Below are 18,433 nucleotides of genomic sequence, written 5' to 3'. Positions count from 1 at the left end.
TGGCAGGGGAATGAATTCTAATATAAAGTCAATATAGGGTGTCATTGTCCTAGAAGAACATTCTCTAAGAGTGTGCCTTAGATGCATGGGTGGTTCAGTGGTAGAAATCTTGCCTGCCACGCGGAAGGCCTGGGTTCACGTCCCAGCCCGTGCAGCCACAGCATCCCCTTTACTGCTCTTGTGGCTCAGCTGGTAAAGAATCCACCTGCAATGAGGGAGACCTGGGTTCGATCCTTGGGTTGGAAAGATCCCCTGGAGAAGGGAAAGGCTACCCACTCCAGTATTCTGGCCTGGAGAATTCCATGGACTGTATAATCCATGGTGTCACAAAGAGTCGGACACGACTGAGTGACTTTCACTGCACTAAAAGGACAGATCATACAGGCAACTGTCAGTCTGTAAGATTGAGACGTCACTGAAACATCATTGGAAATGTGATAAAATCAAAATTGCACTTTGTGGAAACTGTCAAATATTATATTGATGACAATGCAGGTTGTCATTCAAGTGCCTTTTAAGGAGGCTAAGGAGGCTGAACTAAGTAAAATAAAAAACTAAGTAAAATAAGGGCTTTTAGTTTCATGAGTGGGATATACAAATTCCAGGCCAAAGATGAATTTGTCTTGACTGTGCAAGAATGGTCACCTTTATCTTTCAACTTGTTCTTTTCCACTTGTAATTCAAAGAATTGGTTGAGACACCAAAAATTATAATTACCTTGGGGACCTATTGGACTCTTTTGTTCTGGACATTCCATAATGAATGCTTCCTTCAGACTTCATTGAGACTGTCTCATTTAGATAGGAATGCCAAGGATGTTCAGTTGGCAAGAAATTTTGGAAGTCTGCTTCTCCTATTCTTGACCTTAAACAGACAAAATACCTCAGTCATTTGTGAAAACAGAAGATAATCTTTGAGCAGGGAGTCACAGCTGGTGGTTTCACCAGCTCTGTGTATCACTAGGCTGGAGGTATATGAATTAGAAACTACTGCAAAAAAATTAAAATCAGGAAATGTCTGAAGCATAAAATAATTTATTACAATATTGACAGCACTCGATATTTTCAGATGTATTGGAAAAATATTTGAAATGTGGAAAGTATCACCTTCAACATGAAAAGTAGCTAAATTCAAATCAAGGGAGTAAAACTGGGGAAGTGTTTCTTGTATAGTGCCAATACAAAGAGAAAAATGTGAAATCTTAAGAATTCTTCTCCCAAGTAAAATTTTCAACTGTGTCTTTATATTGAAATTTTGTGACTGTATGTTTACAGTTGTTTGTATGTATGTATGACACGTAACAACCCACTCCAGTGTTCTTGCCTGGAGAATCCCATGGACGGAGAAGCCTGGTAGGCTGCAGTCCACGGGGTCGCACAGTCGGACACGACTGAAGCAACTGAGCAGCAGCAGCAGCAGCAGGACACGTAACAGGACTCTGAGGTCTCATTCTGAAAGTGAAAATGAAGTAGGACCGGATTCATCTGGCAGTCTGAAAAGAAGCCACATCTCTCCAAAACAAGTTGAAACTCAAAGATCAGTACCTTTAATGAACCTGAAAGATTCAGAAGATGAAAAAGATTTAACTAATATTTCATTTGCTACTTCAGAAGATTTCACCAGACAACAAGGGAACTTAAGTAGCACAAAGAAAAGAAATAGAAATCTTAGTGCTGCTCAAACAAAAAGTGAGAAGAAAACTTGCTCTGCTTTGGCAGTTTTTGACCAAAAAAGTATAGATGACACATTTTCAAAAGACCAGGAGATGCCTCCACAGAAATTTCTTAAAAATCCCCCAGATACTGCAGAGAAATCCTGTCCCTCAGACATAAAACCAGGAACTGATGCTTCTCTGAATGCATCAGAACCTGGTTTTGTTTTGTGAGTGATAGCCATGCCACTTTAGAAATGACTGACTTTGAACCTCAGGATATTGAAATATTAAATTCATCCATTAATTATACATGCACCAGTTCTCCAGAACCCATGCATATCCAGAACAAAATTCCTGTTGTGCAAATAAATAAAGCACGACCTGCAAAAACTGAGTCAAAAGAAAAATACATGAAGGACACATTGAATTTCAGTACTATACCCGTAGAAGCCTGAGAACATCACCCTTAATGTGAATCAAACAGTAGAATACTCTTTGTCTGAACAACAGAATTCAAAAGTCTTAGCTCAGAATGCTGCCACATACTTGAATGAAATTACACAGTCTACATATACCCCAAAGTGTGACTCTCTCTGGGTGCTCTTTTGAAACTTCACATCCTTACTATTCTTGGTGTGTTTATCGTTACAGCAGCAGCGATGGCAGTTCCACTCCCCAGACATACCAGGGAGTAACATTCTATGAAGTACAGCCACCTCCTCCTGGGATGTTGACTGCAGTTACAAGTCATTTTCAGAATACCCCTTCTCATCTTTTGTGCTCTCAATATTTTGGATACTTTGCTGGGGAGCCACAAGCAAATGACTTTGTGCCAGTGAATGACTACTTCCCACCTCAAATGCCTGTCTGCAATTTTCAGCAGCCAGTTTTTTCACAGTATACTCCGCATCAACCATCTACTCCGTACCCTTGCTCTCCTGATTTAGATGCGCTTCTAGAAGCTCCTTGGACTTACGGTGAGTTTCACAAGCCTTAATGCTTGCTTTCTAGAGTTTTCACTTTTATCTTTGTACATTTTTGTAAGTGGAATTTACAGCAAGTGGTGAGATAACATTTTTCTGTGAAGGCTTGTAGAATTGTTTAAATATCAGGCAGTTGAATTATGTTGTCAGTGGAAACCTAGTTATCAAAGACTGAGAGGAAAAAATAAGTAATATCACTAAGCTGTTCTTCAATAAAACCCAGCTTCAAGGAATAATAGTTAAGTAAATTATAGTTAAAGAAATATGAAGCAACCATTGAAGGGTTTATAAAAATTTCTGGTGACAGTTTTCAAAACTGTATCATATAAATTTACTTATGTAAATAAACGGTTAGAAATACTGAAATAAAATACACTAATAGTTTAACTTGTCTCACTGAGTGATAAAATTTCGGGTTTGTGGAGAGTGTTCTTTATTTCCTAGGTTTCCTATTGTGAACATACATTTTTTGATAAATGGAGGAAAAAATAGAGTAAAAAGAAGGTAGAAAAGGGAACTTCAATCAGATATATAGTATTCTAATATAATATCGTGGCCTACGTGAATGGAAGTTAATTGAAGTGTATTGGTAGAGCAACTTGGTAGATTGCCACTGGAACTTGAAATTTTTTTTCTGAAACAGTTCTGCTTGTAGAATATAGTTTTAATTAAAATGAAAGGCATATTTACCATAGTTAAAGCAAACTTTGAAAACAATTATTAATAGTTCTGCAAAAACTACAATTATCTATTGGCGCACAGAGTCGGACACGACTGAAGTGACTTAGCAGCAGCAGCATTCTACCATCAGAGGTACAAGGTACTGTATGTAATCATCTCTTAATGTCTTAAACGGGGAAATAAAAGATTTTCTTTTAAAGTGAAAAGTTGTTTCTCAAGGAAAATCATAGTTTTGTAAGTTGTGTGTGTCTTCAGATATAGAAGGTGAAAAATACCACTTGCAAATTAAGCCAAAAACTAGTTTTGAAGCTTTGATTTGACTTTTTGCCTCTACTTGGTATTAACTGCAATATAAAAGAAGGAAGAAAATATATTAACACTATCAAGGGTTTGTATTTGTTAAAATAGAGAGTTCAGTAAACATGTTGAGAGACTTCTCTGGTGGTCTAACAGTTAAGACTCTGCCTTCCAATGCAGGGGACGTGGCTTTGATCCCTGGTCAGGAAACTAAGGTCCCACAGGCCATGGTGTGTGGCTAAAAATTTAAATAAATAAATTGCTGAATTGTGTTTTTTTAAAAAGTTCTTTCTCAATCCTGGGATCTTTTACAAACTAAAGGAGAAAATTTTATTGACTGGATTATCACTCATTTGTCTGAATAGGGAAAGTTAGGGTAGTTCTGTTTCTAATTAGGAAACCTCATCACAGCAGCACCTGTATATTGGAGTTGCCACCAGTGCCCGTTAACCTATAGGACAAAACTCAAATAGGTTAGGTTGGAATGCAGGGCCCTTCACAGCCCTGCATACACAGCCTCATTTCCCATCACTTCCACCTCTATATTCAAACCACAGTGAACTGCTTACTGTTCTCTCCTGTGACCGTTCCTCTTGTATTTCCATAGTCCTTTTGTGTGCATTTCTCACACAAAAAAAGTGTTATGTGGTAGTGTGATTATCTCTGTATCCTTTCGTTCTCATCCCACTCCACCAAGTAAGTTTAAACAGGATTGGAAAGTTTTCACCTAAATCATAGCCTGAAAAAAAACTATAAAGGAGGAGGGAAAGAAGTGGGCGGGGAGGGTATATGACTATGCTTTTTCCTTTTTGCTCAGTTTGATACATTGCTGTTGCTGCTTTAATGATAAACACAGTGTAGTAGACATGGCAAACCTATGAATTAAAAAAGACATTTGAAATGTCAGAATAGGAAATCTTTAATGTAGTTGCTGCATAAAGGTTTTCATAGTTTGAACTTTCTTGTGTTCTTAATAATTATTGTGATGCTAAAAAAGCTATCTCTGGAATCAAATCCAGCTTTACTTCTCAAAATTTTTAATTGTTATCACTTTGACTTGTTCATTTGCTAAAGTTGTGTCCAACTCTTTGTGACCCCATGGACTGTAGCCTTCCAGATTCCTCTATCCTCCACTATCTCTGGAGTTTGCTCAAATGCATGTCCATTGCATTGGTGATACTGTCTAAGCATCTCATCCTCTGTCATCCCCTTCTTTTCCTGCCCTCAATCTTTCCCAGCACTGGGGTCTTTTCCAATGAGTTGGCTCTTCCCATTGGGTGGCCAAAGTATTGGAGCATCAGCAACAGTCCTTCCAATGAATGTTCAGGGTTGATTTCCTTTTGGTTATATTATTATTTGGTTACATGTTTCCTTGGGTTATATTATAGCTCAGTTGGTAAAGAATCCTCCTGGAATGCAGGAGACCCCAGTTTGATTCCTGGATCAGGAAGATCCGCTGGAGAAGGGATAGGCTACCCACTGCAGTACTCTTGGGCTTCCCTAGTAGCTCAGCTGGTAAAGAATCTGCCTGCAATGCAGGAAACCTGGGTTTGATCTCTGGGTTGGGAAGATCTCCTGGAGAAGGGAAAGGCTACCCACTCCAGTATTCTAGCCTAGAGAATTCCATGGATAGTCCATGGGGTCGCAGAGTCAGACACGACTGAGCGACTTTCACTTCACTTATATTGCTGCTAAGTCGCTTCAGTCATGTCCGACTCTGTGCAACCCCATAGACGGCAGCCCACCAGGCTCCCTCGCCCCTGGGATTCTCCAGGCAAGAACACTGGAGTGGGGTGCCATTGCCTTCTCTGTCACTTATATTATTGTGAAAATAAAAGGAAAAGAAACAATTGCTTACTTATAAATATGTGCCTCTGTGTGGACTCAGTCGTGTCCAACTCTCTATGACCCCATGGACTGTAGCCCACCAGGCTCCTCTGTCGATGGGATTTCCCAGGCGAGAATACTGGAGTGGGTTATCATGCTCTCCTCCAAGGGATCTTCCTGACCCAGAGATCGAACCTGCGTCTCTTGCTTTTCCTTCATTGGCAGGCAGATTCTTTACCTCTGTGCCACCAGGGAAGCACTTATTATCGTATCAAAGAGTAACTCTAAAACAATTAGAAGACAGTAAGCACATCTTTTAGTTTTTGTGAGTGAAAATAATCCATAGAGATCACATCACACTAAAACAAACCGTATCCTTCTTAAGATGTGAGAAGCCCTGTGGCCCACTTCCTTGCTGTTGCTCTTGCTGCTTGTACGTAGCACCATAGTGGAACTAAAGGGAGAGCTGAGAGAGCCCTTGTGCAAGACAAGTTACATCCTTTATTCCACTTAATTCTCACAAGATACATGAGAGAGATACAGGGATGTTATTGCCCTTTTACAGATGAGGAAGCTACTCTTTGGAGAGGATTAAATATTGTAGTTTTGTCAGGATCCCACGGCTAGTGAAGGGCAGATGTGCAGTCCGAACTCTGATTTCTTTGGCTATAACTTAACTGGATTCTTTCCGCTTTCCTATTAAACATGCCGTCTGTCTGCATCATTAACTCATCTCAAATCCTCATGCTTTTTTTTCTTCCAGGTCCATGCCATCAAGAACCCTTTGAGCCAGGACGTTGAGAATTGTCTTCTGTCTACTAAAATAAAGGGGGTTTAACAAGTTTATCCAAGTATTTTTTTACTTATGTATTTTTTATTTTTAACATTTAAAAATATGTCAATTAGTAAGAAATTATAAACATTACAAACTTGATAAAACATTTAAATGCAATAGTATATCATATAATGCAATAAGAAATCAACCTCTGACATCTAAATGCCAAAAAATTTCCATTTAATTTTGTGAACTGCATACTAGGCTATTTTCAGTACTCATCTAGCCTTCAGAACCAATAACTATATTGTGAAATTTATTTTTTGAGATGTTGCTATTAGAGCTGTTACAATTATATAAAGAATCTCTTTGGGATTATGCTAATGGAATAAGGAGAGTAAATGTAACATTTAATATGATTAAGGGTAAGTAATAGTAGTAATTCTTGAAAACAAGATTTTTGTCTCTGATATTTTTTGATACAAATTTATGGTAGTGTTGTGCCATATGACTTAAGCATTTTTTTTTACTTAGATCAGTCATTAGACCAATAATTTTATAATTTTTGAAACTTCATATAATTTATCTATCTAAAATGAGAAATACCTTTAATTTCAATATTTTCTAATTTTAACTGGCATAATATATTTTAACAGAGAAGGAGGTTTGCATATTTTCAGTGTTTGTCCTTGAGTAGAGACTTTAAAAATCTTTATGTTTGAAGCACTTTTAGATCATGATATTGAAATTTAAAGCACATTAACACCTTCTTCCAGAAGAGCCCTTTCTACCAGATTCTTTTTTATTTGTATTTTATAATTGAAACGGCTCTTGTAGTGATTTTATAGCAAATAATGGGGATAATGTCTTTAGCTTGTGCCATTAGTTGAGTTATATTTCAGTAGTTAAATAATGCAACACAAGTTTTTTAATGGTGTGATCATAGATTTTTTTTTCCTTTTCAACATTCCACGAAAGTAAAAAGTATTTGAGTAATAATCCTCGTTAAACAACAGGGCTTAGTGTGTTCAGCAAGTGCTCTGCCCACCAACAATCATTCCCTGTCTCTGTAAGATCCAAGTCAGAAAGATCCCTCACAACTGGATAGACTTTCCCAAGTCTGAAGGTCAAAGTATTAGTCGCCCAATTACGTCCAACTCTTTGCTACCCCATGGACAGTAGCCCACCAGGCTACTGTCTGTGGAATTCACCAGGCAAGAATACTTGCAGTGGGTAGCCATTCAATTCTCCAGGGGCTCTTCCCCACCCAGGGATCAAACCCAGGTCTCCTGCATTGTAGGCAGATTCTTTACTATCTGAGCCACTAGGTAAGCCCCTTCCCAAGTCTAGTGGGCCCTAAAATGTGGTAAAGAGATTTGCATTGGCTAAATCTAAATAACTAGCAAAGCTAAAGTGTTTTTTCAACTTTTTTTTTTTTTGGCAACTTTTTTATGTTAGCTAACTTTTTATGTTATCTAGTATAGGTATCCAAAGAGAGTGTGATTCAGCCACATTTATTGTAGAGTAGCTAATTGTTCAATTTAGAAAAACACTAAGATCTTCCAGGGTAAGTCTCATTAGTCACATTAACCAAATAAGATGGAATTCAGAGTATTTCAGGGTTCTTCTTTAACAAATAGATTTTAAAAGGGGAAAGTCAAGCAAAGAACTGCAACTGAAACAGGAATTAGAAAAATACTCTAGAACTAAAGTAGTACAAAAATAACATAAATGTTTTGCCCAGATAATTGATATATTTGGAAAAATTCTGTAAAAATCAGAACTCCTGAAAAGGTATTAAAGCAGTAATATCAGCTGTTTTTCAAAGAATGACTTTGCTTTTCCCATTTGTTTAATGTTTGGTTAGGGAAAGATGTTGCAGATTTATTATTAAAATTTTTTCTACTAGGTTAATCAAAAATTCAGTATTCTGATTAAAGATACTTTCTTTAAACAACTCGCAGATTTTGTTGAATATTGGCTTTGTGATATTTTTATTTCGTGAGTTTTAATTTCTTGCAAAAAGTGTAATGAAAAAAACCTTATAAACGTTGAGTTACATTTTAAAACCTGCACTTTGAAACAGAACATGAAAAAATGAAGCATTTCTTCCTCTCAAGTTTGTGTTTTGGCTCTAAAAATAAAAATAGAACAAATTAAAGTTTGAGCAAGCATTATTAATAAAAAACTGCTTGTCTGTAAATATTATTGTCTTGGAACTTGAAGAATTATATGAATAAACTGAATTCCTTCTAGTCCTTCTAGTTTCATGTTTTGTTTTTTTTTTTCCGTTTTGTGTTTCTTGACTAATACGGAAATATATGGATGATCTTTGGTTTGTACATACGCTCATTGCAAGAAGAAGAGCCCACAGATTGCTGACCTAAGTAGATTCAATAAGCTTCTACTCCAGCTGCTTCTGCCTTCACCTCCTCCTTCCCTTTCCCGACTCTGACAAACTTCCTTCCTGCCCGGAGTTCACAGGACCAGCCCCAGTCCCTGCCCTCTCGCAGGGACTCACTCCATGAGTGAGTGACTCTCACTCCAGTCAAGACAGCCAAGTATCAATAAATATATAAGTAATGTATTTCACATTGTGAGAATTGACACGTACAAAATAAAGTAATGCAGTAGAGCCTGACTGCATGACCCATAGGCTGAGATATTCAGGGGGGCCTCTGATGAGGTAATCAAATTAACTTCATATATTTTAATTCTGTCACTGTGCCTTCTGTTGATATTTCTAGTATAAAAGTGCTTCTAAAACTTGAATTCTGAATCCAGCCAAATGTAAGGCTATACTTTCATTTCTCTGATGAGAGAATTCATCAAAAAATTTTTTTGGTAAACTAAAATATATAAACTTTTAGCGATATGTATGTTTAAATGTCAATTGTGTGTTATATTAAAATGCATTAACTCATAAACAGATGTATTCAAGTCCTCTTATGCATATTTGGGACTTCCCTGGTGGCTCAGACAGTAAAGCGTCTGCCTACAATGCGCGGAGACCCAGGTTCAGTCTCTGGGTCGGGAAGATCTCCTGAAGAAGGAAATGGCAACCCACTCTAGTATTCTTGCCTGGAAAATGCCATGGATGGAGGAGCCTGGTGGGCTACAGTCCATGGGGTTGCAAAGAGTCAGACATGACTGAATGACTTCACTTTCACTTTTTATGCACATTGACATCACCAGATCCTTTTGGAGCCCTATTACAGAGCTTTCCAAAGCATATCATCCTCACTTCTAAATTCTTTGAGATACATGCTTTTTAAACCTGGGTATGTATCTAAAATTGCTTTTGGTTGAAGTCATTTCAAGTTAATTTCCTTCCCAAAGACCTTCCTTAAAGTAATGGTTGAAGACTTCAAAATAAAGTAACCCTCCATATTCTTCTCAATGGGAATAATTTTAGGAGAAAAATTGACTTGCATTCAAGTATATGTGGTATTTTAGAGCTATTAAATTTTTTTACAGGCATAGTTTGATTTCAGTTCTTACCATATTGATATTGCTTGAGTAGTGTGATTAACTCCCAGTTATCAATGTAGTTTGAAAAAAAGCAGTGTGGAGGAAGAAAATTAAATTATTTTTATAAGACAAGCATTCCTTAAATTAGATCTGATGGACACAGTTCTAAGAGGAGTGACTGCAGATTCTTAGCAGAGCTAATGAAGAGAAACTGGAAAGTAAAGTGTTGATTAGTAATGCAATGTGGGAAGATTTAAAAGAACTCATTAGATAGAGATTAAGATAGGAAAATTTTGTGATGATATAAATTTTACTCATTCCTTGAAGTATAAGATCTGTTGTCTGCTTTATTGTTAGCATCATAATTCTGAATCTTTTAACCGTTAAAGAAAACTGAACTGAACTGGTATTTATAAGAAGTCTCCTTTAAAATACCCTGTGGAACCCTTAAAACACACTGCATTCTTACTTGTCACAGGAAACTGCATTTATCTTAGGATTTATAAGTCTATACTTAAGTCTATTTTCCTTGGTTAGGTAAGAATAATTTAGATCTATGACAGATTCATTTCTTTTTCTTAAATGTGAGAATCTATGTTTTGACCTGATATAGTCAGTTGAGCATGTTTGGTTATTTGAAGGTTGTGTTCAGTCAGCAATTATTGAACATCTGGTTTGTGCCTAAAGTATGTTGTTTTGCTTGTGTGCATGCATCAGCTAATCTTTATATAGCCCCATACAGGCAAATGTTATTCCCTTATTTTATAAATGCATTCATGCAGAAGGCCCTTCAAGATATTTTGCCCCTAGAGTCATCTTAGTGAACATCAGTTAATAGTCTTCAGTATTGTTGGTTTGAAAAGAATATAAGACGTATCTCAGTGCTATTTGCTTTCTAATTCCAGTCATCAGCTTGTTAACCTGATACATATAATCCCTTGAAAATTTTGAATACACAGTGTGCAAAGAGCAATACAGTAACTTGAGTTTTTCATACTTGATTAAGAAACAATTGCTCTATGTGCATACAAATCTAGTCCCTTGGCAAAGATCATTTTAGTTATACTGAGAAGTGAATTATTTTTCATATTGAGAGTTATGCTAAATCAAGTAACTAATAACTCCCAACCAAGGTGTTTACAACTACATCTGAATATTAATGAAAACAATTTCCTCAAAATTGGCTGTGTTCCCACTTTTCTTTTCAAATGTTATCCTGAAGATTATCCTCCAGTAAGCTTTGGTGAAAGGCAGACTCTCTACTTTCCATCCCCCCCTCCTTGTTTTCAAAACTAACCCAAGATCGTTCACTTTTGTGACAGTTTCTTAAAGATACACCCACCCTCTTAACCTTTCTTACAGGTTAGTCATAAAAATGTTTCAGATATGTCATCTATTGAAAATGAACACAGAACCTGCTGAGTCAGCTAGGTTTCTTTTGTGGTCTTCCACTTGGTGGAATTTTTCAGGGCAAAATATTAGGACAGACTAAAGACTAATTTTATTGCCTGGCTTTCTGGGTTCTTGACCCAGGAACCTGCAATAATGAAAAAAATTTTCACACAGCCTCTACTGGTATCCATCAAATGACAAAGTAAAAATAATCTGTTAATGAATGATACTTCATCATGAGTGTCTCTTTTGGATCAAACCCTCCCAGCACATCAATGTGTTCACCAGCTTGGAAGCTCCACAGAGATTGAGTGACCGGAGTTTTTATTGGAATTTAATTACATGCTGCTGCTGAGTCACTTCAGTCATGTCCGACTCTGTGCAACCCCATAGACGGCAGCCCACCAGGCTCCCCCGTCCCTGGGATTCTCCAGGCAAGAACACTGGAGTGGGTTGCCATTTCCTTCTCCAATGCATGAAAGTGAAAAGGGAAAGTGAAGTCACTCAGTCGTGTCCGACTCTTCACGACCCCATGGACTGCAGCCCACCAGGCTCCTCCGTCCACGGGATTTTCCAGGCAAGAGTACTGGAGTGGAGTGCCATCACCTTCTCCGTTAATTACATGAACATGTGTAATTACATCCTTGGTCACACAGATGAGTTCAGTCCCCAGCCCTATGCCCTCCCCTAAGGTCAGGCTGGCCCAAAGTTGGCTGGCCTGACATGGGGTTGATCTTCCTGGTGACCAGACCCCATCCTGAGTCACCTCATCAGTATAACATATACTCCCCTCACTCCAAATATGAAGGATTTTGGCCACTGTGTGGCAGGTGGTGGTTTAGTTGCTAAGTCTGGTCTGACTTTTGTGACCCCACAGACTGCAGCCTGCCAGGCTCCTCTGTCCATAGAATTTTCCAGTTAGAATACTGAAGTGGGTTCCAGGAACCAGGGACAACGGCCAGATATATTCTTTATTATAGCATTGCTGCTTATAAAAAACATAAATGGAGAGATGAACCTTATACTTGAATATTGGACAGAGATTCACCATTTGCCTTGCAGAAAAGAAAACTGATGATAATACTAATAAAGTGACATTAAGGAAAAGTTTCAGAGCAATAATTTATAAAGTTAATATTACTATGAATACATAATACATAAATATATTACACAGAATACTAAAGTGTAGTTCAAAATTGGAAATAAATTTGCAAAATTTTAGAAATCCAGAAGTGGACAAATAGGATTATTATGGGAGGTTTTTCACCTTATTGACCTGTGACAATAGATTGAGTAAAGCCATAGAAAAAATGACAATATATACAAATAGACTCAGAGGAACTTTTGTCATTCTAGCATTTCAGCATTATGATCAATGGGCTTATGTGGAAAAACATGGAGCAATTTCAGGTGATTTAATCGCAGTATCTGTTGACTCAGATTATTGCTGGATACTCCTCTCAAATGTTCTCCATGTTTTTGTTTTATGTATCTCCCCAGAAACAGCTGTCAGAATCTCAAGTGATACATTAAGTGAAATATTTCACTTCTGCTTGTACTTAATGTATTTCCTGTTTTTAATTCTTAGCCACAGTATCTTTCTGTATGGTGCTCACAGTTGCAAACAGAATCACATGTTACTGTCCTCCCCTTTGGTTATCACTTTTTGGTTATTTGTATCCATGTTTCTGTTTGATCACTCTTGAGGTCTTTCTGGTTTCCAGTTTCCAGTAACTCTTAGCCTTCAGATATTAGTTTTCAAAGTGTATCTCAAGCCTAATTTTTAAACAATTTTATTATTTTTAAGTGAATAACCATTTAGTTCTGACATTTACTTCCTAACTTGCCAGTCCATTTTAGCATTTATAAATGTAGCAGGATGTTTCCCAATTACTCACTGGATTTTGGCATCTTCATTTCCTTGAGAGGTCAGGTGAGAACAGCTGTGTGTTTGTAGTACTCTGTTATTCACTTACCATCAGCCATTATCCTTAGTCACAAATGGGTTCTTTTCTGGATCTTACTGAGATTTTTAAATTTTTTTCAAAATTTAAAATTTAAGTTATTTTATAGTTATAAAATGACTTTGTACTCATTGTAAAAATTTCACCAATACAGTAGAGAATTCCAATACAGTAGAGAATAAAAATCTGACAAAACCTCTACATCTCTCCCAAGAAATAGCACCTATTCTTATTTAGAGGAATATCCTTCTATTTTCTCTGTGGCATATTTGTATGTGTGTGGTTTTACAGGAATGAGACCGTGCTATTTGGGCAGTCTCTTTTTCACCATTTAATATTATATAGGGACCTTTTAATAGCAATACATACAAGTCAATTTATATTTTGATACCCATCTGGAATTCCAACAAATGTATTCATTGGCTGTTAACCAAACCCTGATTTCAGATACTGGAAAGGAGAGTGCTTGAAATTAAGGGGTGATACATCCCTGCTCCAGACCTAGGGAATTATTAGCAAATGAATAATACAGTCATAGTAATCTAGTTTTAGAAAAAAATGAAAAAAGCAGAAACGTGAATTAAAAATACACTGAGATACCATTTCTCGCCTATCATATTGGTTCTGATTCAAAGCTGGACCATGTTCTCTGTTGGAGAAGCTGTAGGGGAACAGGCTCTCTTCATACTGCCTGTGGGCATGTATAAACAGGTACAACATCTAAAGACAGTTTTCAATATTTAATGAAACTACATATGCCTTTAATCTCTGACCCAGGAACCTTACTTCCAGGGATTTATCCTGATGGAAACTCTCCACTAAAAATATAAATGTATTACTTGAATTGGAAAATCTTGGAAATTATCAAAATGCCCAAACAAGACATTGATTGAGGAAACTGTTATACTTACCAATGGAAGACCATGAATTTATAAATAGAAAATGAACAATACATAGGAACCATTAAGGAGTGTTTTCTGTGAAATATTTAATATTTTTTACATGAATACATAAAATGTATTACCCATTGCATAAAAAGAGATATATGTGCATATTTTTGCATAAAAGAACACAGTAAAAATGGAAAATAGTGAAGTTGATTACTACAAAGAGTAAAGGAGAAGAGAGTGAAAGGGGTGTAAGAAAAACATTTTCTGAATTCACCTTTTAGTATAATCTTTACTTTGAGAAGTTCCTATAATGTTTTATAGGCCAAAAAGAAAATTAAATCAATAAGAATGGGAGTAAAACTATATGCAAGCAGAAATAAATTAGCCATTAAATGACTCCTGTAATCACACTGAAATGAAGAGTGAGGAGAGACCAAACTAAAGTTGAGCACAGCCCTTGGGCCATAAACCCTCATTCTAAGGAAATTTGATTGAATCTAAGATGTCATTGGTTGTAGGTTGGGACTCAATTTCAGAGATGTTAAGCTGTGAGAAAATGGAATCTTGTATGGGAAAATGAAAATTAGAATTCAATCAATAATCCAGATAATTCAAGGGTATCCAAACAGGACTTCCCTGGTGGTCTAGTGGTTGACTCTGTGGACCCCTAGTCAGGGAACTAAGATCCCACCTGTCAAGTGGCCAAGGGGGGGGGGTGGATTTTTTTTAAAGTATCAGAATAAGAATGCAAGGGGTTTCAGAAATCCCTTGCATACCTATACACTAACAATGAGAAGACACAAAGAGAAATTAAGGAAACAATTCCACTCACCATTGCAATGAAAAGAATAAAATATTAGGAATAAATCTACCTAAAGAAACAAAAGACCTATATATAGAAAACTATAAAACACTGATGAAAGATGACACAAATAGATGGAGAAATATACCATGTTCATGGATCAGAAGAATCAATATAGTGAAAATGAGTATACTACCCAAAGTAATCTATAGATTCAATGCAATCCCTATCAAGCTACCAATGGTATTTTTCAGAGAACTAGAACAAATAATTTCACAATTTGTATGGAAATACAAAAAAAAACTTGAATAGCCAAAGCAATCTTGAGAAAGAAGAATGGAATTTGAGGAATCAACCTGCCTGACTTCAGACTATACTACAAAGCTACAGTCATTAAGACAGTATGTTACTGGCACAAAGACAGAACTATAGATCAATGAAAGCCCAAAAATAAATCCATGCACCTATGGACACCTTATCTTTGACAAAGGAGGCAAGAATATACAATGGAGAAAAGACAATCTCTTTAACAACTGGTGCTGGGAAAACTGGTCAACCACTTGTGAAAAAATGAAACTAGAACACTTTCTAACACCATATACAAAAATAAATTGAAAATGGATTAAAGATCTATTTGTGAGACCAGAAACTATAAAACTCCTAGAGGAGAACATAGGCAAAACACTCTCTGATATAAATCACAGCAGGATCCTCTATGACCCACCTCCCAGAGTAATGGAAATAAAAGCAAAAATAAACAAATGGGACCTAATTAAACTTAAAAGTTTTTGCACAATGAAGGAAACCATAAGCAAGGTGAAAAGACAGCCTTCAGAATGGGAGAATATAACAGCAAAAGAAGCAACTGACAAAGAATTAATCTCAAAAATATATAAGCAGCTCATACAGCTCAGTTCCAGAAAAATAAGTGACCCAATCAAAAAATGGGCCAAAGAACTGAACAGACATTTCTCCAAAGAAGACATACAAATGGCTAACAAACATGAAAAGAGGCTCAACATCACTCATTATCAGAGAAATGCAAATCAAAACCACAATGAGGAACCATCTCACGCTGGTCAGAATGGGTGCTATCCAAAAGTCTACAAACAATAAATGCTGGAGAGGGTGCATTCCCACTGTTGGTGGGAATGCAAATTAGTCCAGCCACTATAGAGAACAGTGTGGCAATTCCTTAAAAAACTGGAAACAGAACTGCCATACGACCCAGCAATCACACTGCTGGGCATACACACCAAGGAAACCAGAATTGAAAGAGACACGTGTACCCCAATGTTCATCGCAGCACTGTTTATAATAGCCAGGACATGGAAGCAACTTAGATGTCCATCAGCAGATGAATGGATAAGAAAGCTATGGTACATATATGCAATGGAATATTACTCAGCCATTAAAAAGAATACACTTGAATCAGTTCTAATGAAGTGGATAAAACTGGAGCCTATTATACAGAGTGAAGTAAGCCAGAAAGAAAAACACCAATACAGTATACTAATGCAAATATATGGAATTTAGAAAGATGGAATGATGACCCTATATGCAAGACAGCAAAAGAGACACAGATGTAAAGAACAGACTTTTGGACTCTGTGGGAGAAAGCAAGAGTGGGATGATTTTGAGAGAAACATTGAAACATGTATATTATCATATGTAAAATAGATCACCAGTCCAGGCTTGATGCATGAGACAGGGTGCTTAGGGCCAGTGCACTGGGATGACCCTGAGCGATGGGATGGGGAGGGAGGCAGGAGGGGGGTTCAGGATGGGGAACACATGTACACTCATGGCTGATTCATGTCAATGTATGGCAAAAACCACTACAATATTATAAAGTATTTAGCCTCCAATTTAAATAAATAAATTAATTTTTTTTAAGTATCAGAATAAATGCCAAGAAGTACTTGTCAGGGTAAGGGCTCTTCTGATATTTATGATAAGTAATATAGAAAAGTATGTGTGTGTTAGGGGAAATAGTAGATTATTGTTTAATCGGTACAGAGATTATGTTTGGGATGATGAAAAAGTATTGAAATGATTGTCATGAGGGTTGCTCAACACTGTGAGTGTTCCTAATGCTATTGAATTATATGCTTAAAAAGGGTTAAAATGGTAAATATATTTTACCACAATTCAAAAGTTGCCCCCAAAAAATTATTGTAAGGAAATTTTAGTAGAAAATTTAGAGTAAACTCTGTATGTCATTTATACATGTATGCTGCTGCTAAGTCACTCCAGTCGTGTCCGACTCTGCGAGACCCCATAGATGGCAGCCCACCAGGCTCCCCAGTCCCTGGGATTCTCCAGGCAAGAACACTGGAGTGGGTTGCCATTTCCTTCTCCAATGAATGAAAGTGAAAAGTGAAAGTGAAGTCGCTCAGTCATGTCCAACTCTAGCGACCCCATGGACTGCAGCCTACCAGGCTCCTCCGTCTATGGGATTTTCTAGGCAAAAGTATTGGAGTGGGGTGCCATTGCCTTCTCCATTAAAATACTTAATAAGATACCCATGTAATCTTGAGGCAGAGGAGACATTTCAAATCTCCTTAAAAGGACTGGTGGCAGAGCATAACAGACCATGGCTCTGGCTACCCGGTTTCATTTCCCAGCTCCGAATGTTTGGGCTCAGGCCCCTCACTTATTTTCTCTACCTCAGTTCAGTTCAGTTCAGTCACTCAGTCGTGTCCGACTCTGCGACCCCATGAATCGGCGCAGCACGCCAGGCCTCTCTGTCCATCACCAACTCCTGGAGTTCACTCAGACTCACGTCCATCAAGTCGGTGATGCCATCCAGCCATCTCATTCTCTGTCATCCCCTTCTCCTCCAGCCCCCAATCCCTCCCAGCATCAGTCTTTTCCAATGAGTCAACTCTTCGCATGAGGTGGCCAAAGAACTGGAGTTTCAGCTTTAGCAACATTCCTTCCAAAGAAACCTCAGGGCTGATCTCCTTCAGAATGGAGTGGTTGGATCTCCTTGCAGTCCAAGGGACTCTCAAGAGTCTTCTCCAACACCACAGTTCAAAAGCATCAATTCTTTGGCGCTCAGCCTTCTTTACAGTCCAACTCTCACATCCATACATGACCACAGGAAAAACCATAGCCTTGACTAGACGGACCTTTGTTGGCAAAGTAATGTCTCTGCTTTTGAATATGCTATCTAGGTTGGTCATAACTTTCCTTCCAAGGAGTAAGCGTCTTTTAATTTCATGGCTGCAGTCACCTTCTGCAGTGATTTTTCTACGTCAGTACCCTCATTTAATTAATTGAAACTATAATGATAGCACCTACTTTCATAAGGTTGTAGTGACACAACTAAATGAGGTAACAATCTAAGAAGTTAGAACACCGTCTGGCATAGTAAATACTCTTAATTATGAATGGCAAGACTCTTACAAACAAACATAAAATCCAACTAACACACTGCGTGAAATATTGAAACAAGTATGTCAAACAGCCTAGAAATCAATAATAAGGATGTGAAAAAGCTAGTAAACACTCAATTCACATACACAGTATTGATGTCCAAAAAATATTTTTAAAAAATCATAATTTTTCACCTATTTATTTAGTCAATGCTAAAAATCAGTAGTATCTGAATGTATCATTCAGGCTTGTGTTTAGATGGCAGTAACAAAATCCCCAAACGTAGCTTCAACAAATTATGAATTTTCTTTTTCAC

The 18,433-nt window shown here is 37.3% G+C and overlaps 1 protein-coding gene across 5 annotated transcripts in view; it reads left to right on the top strand.

Moving 5' to 3' along the window:
- TEX15 (testis expressed 15, meiosis and synapsis associated) overlaps nucleotides 1-6,288 on the top strand; it is a 79,621-nt gene extending 73,333 nt beyond the window's left edge. For all 5 annotated transcript variants that reach the window (XM_024986369.2, XM_024986368.2, XM_059882353.1 and 2 more), the window contains 2 exons: nucleotides 2,306-2,631; nucleotides 6,206-6,288. In XM_024986369.2, the coding sequence (XP_024842137.1) occupies nucleotides 2,306-2,631; nucleotides 6,206-6,243 (364 nt within the window). In that variant the 3' untranslated portion in view covers nucleotides 6,244-6,288. The remainder of the gene's footprint in view (nucleotides 1-2,305; nucleotides 2,632-6,205) is intronic.
- The last annotated feature ends 12,145 nt before the right edge of the window (nucleotides 6,289-18,433 follow it).

Source organism: Bos taurus, chromosome 27, assembly GCF_002263795.3.
Source record: "Bos taurus isolate L1 Dominette 01449 registration number 42190680 breed Hereford chromosome 27, ARS-UCD2.0, whole genome shotgun sequence".
NCBI classification, from domain to species: domain Eukaryota; kingdom Metazoa; phylum Chordata; class Mammalia; order Artiodactyla; family Bovidae; genus Bos; species Bos taurus.
Note: the sequence above shows the minus strand (reverse complement) of the source record. Positions and strands in the feature narration are given on the sequence as shown.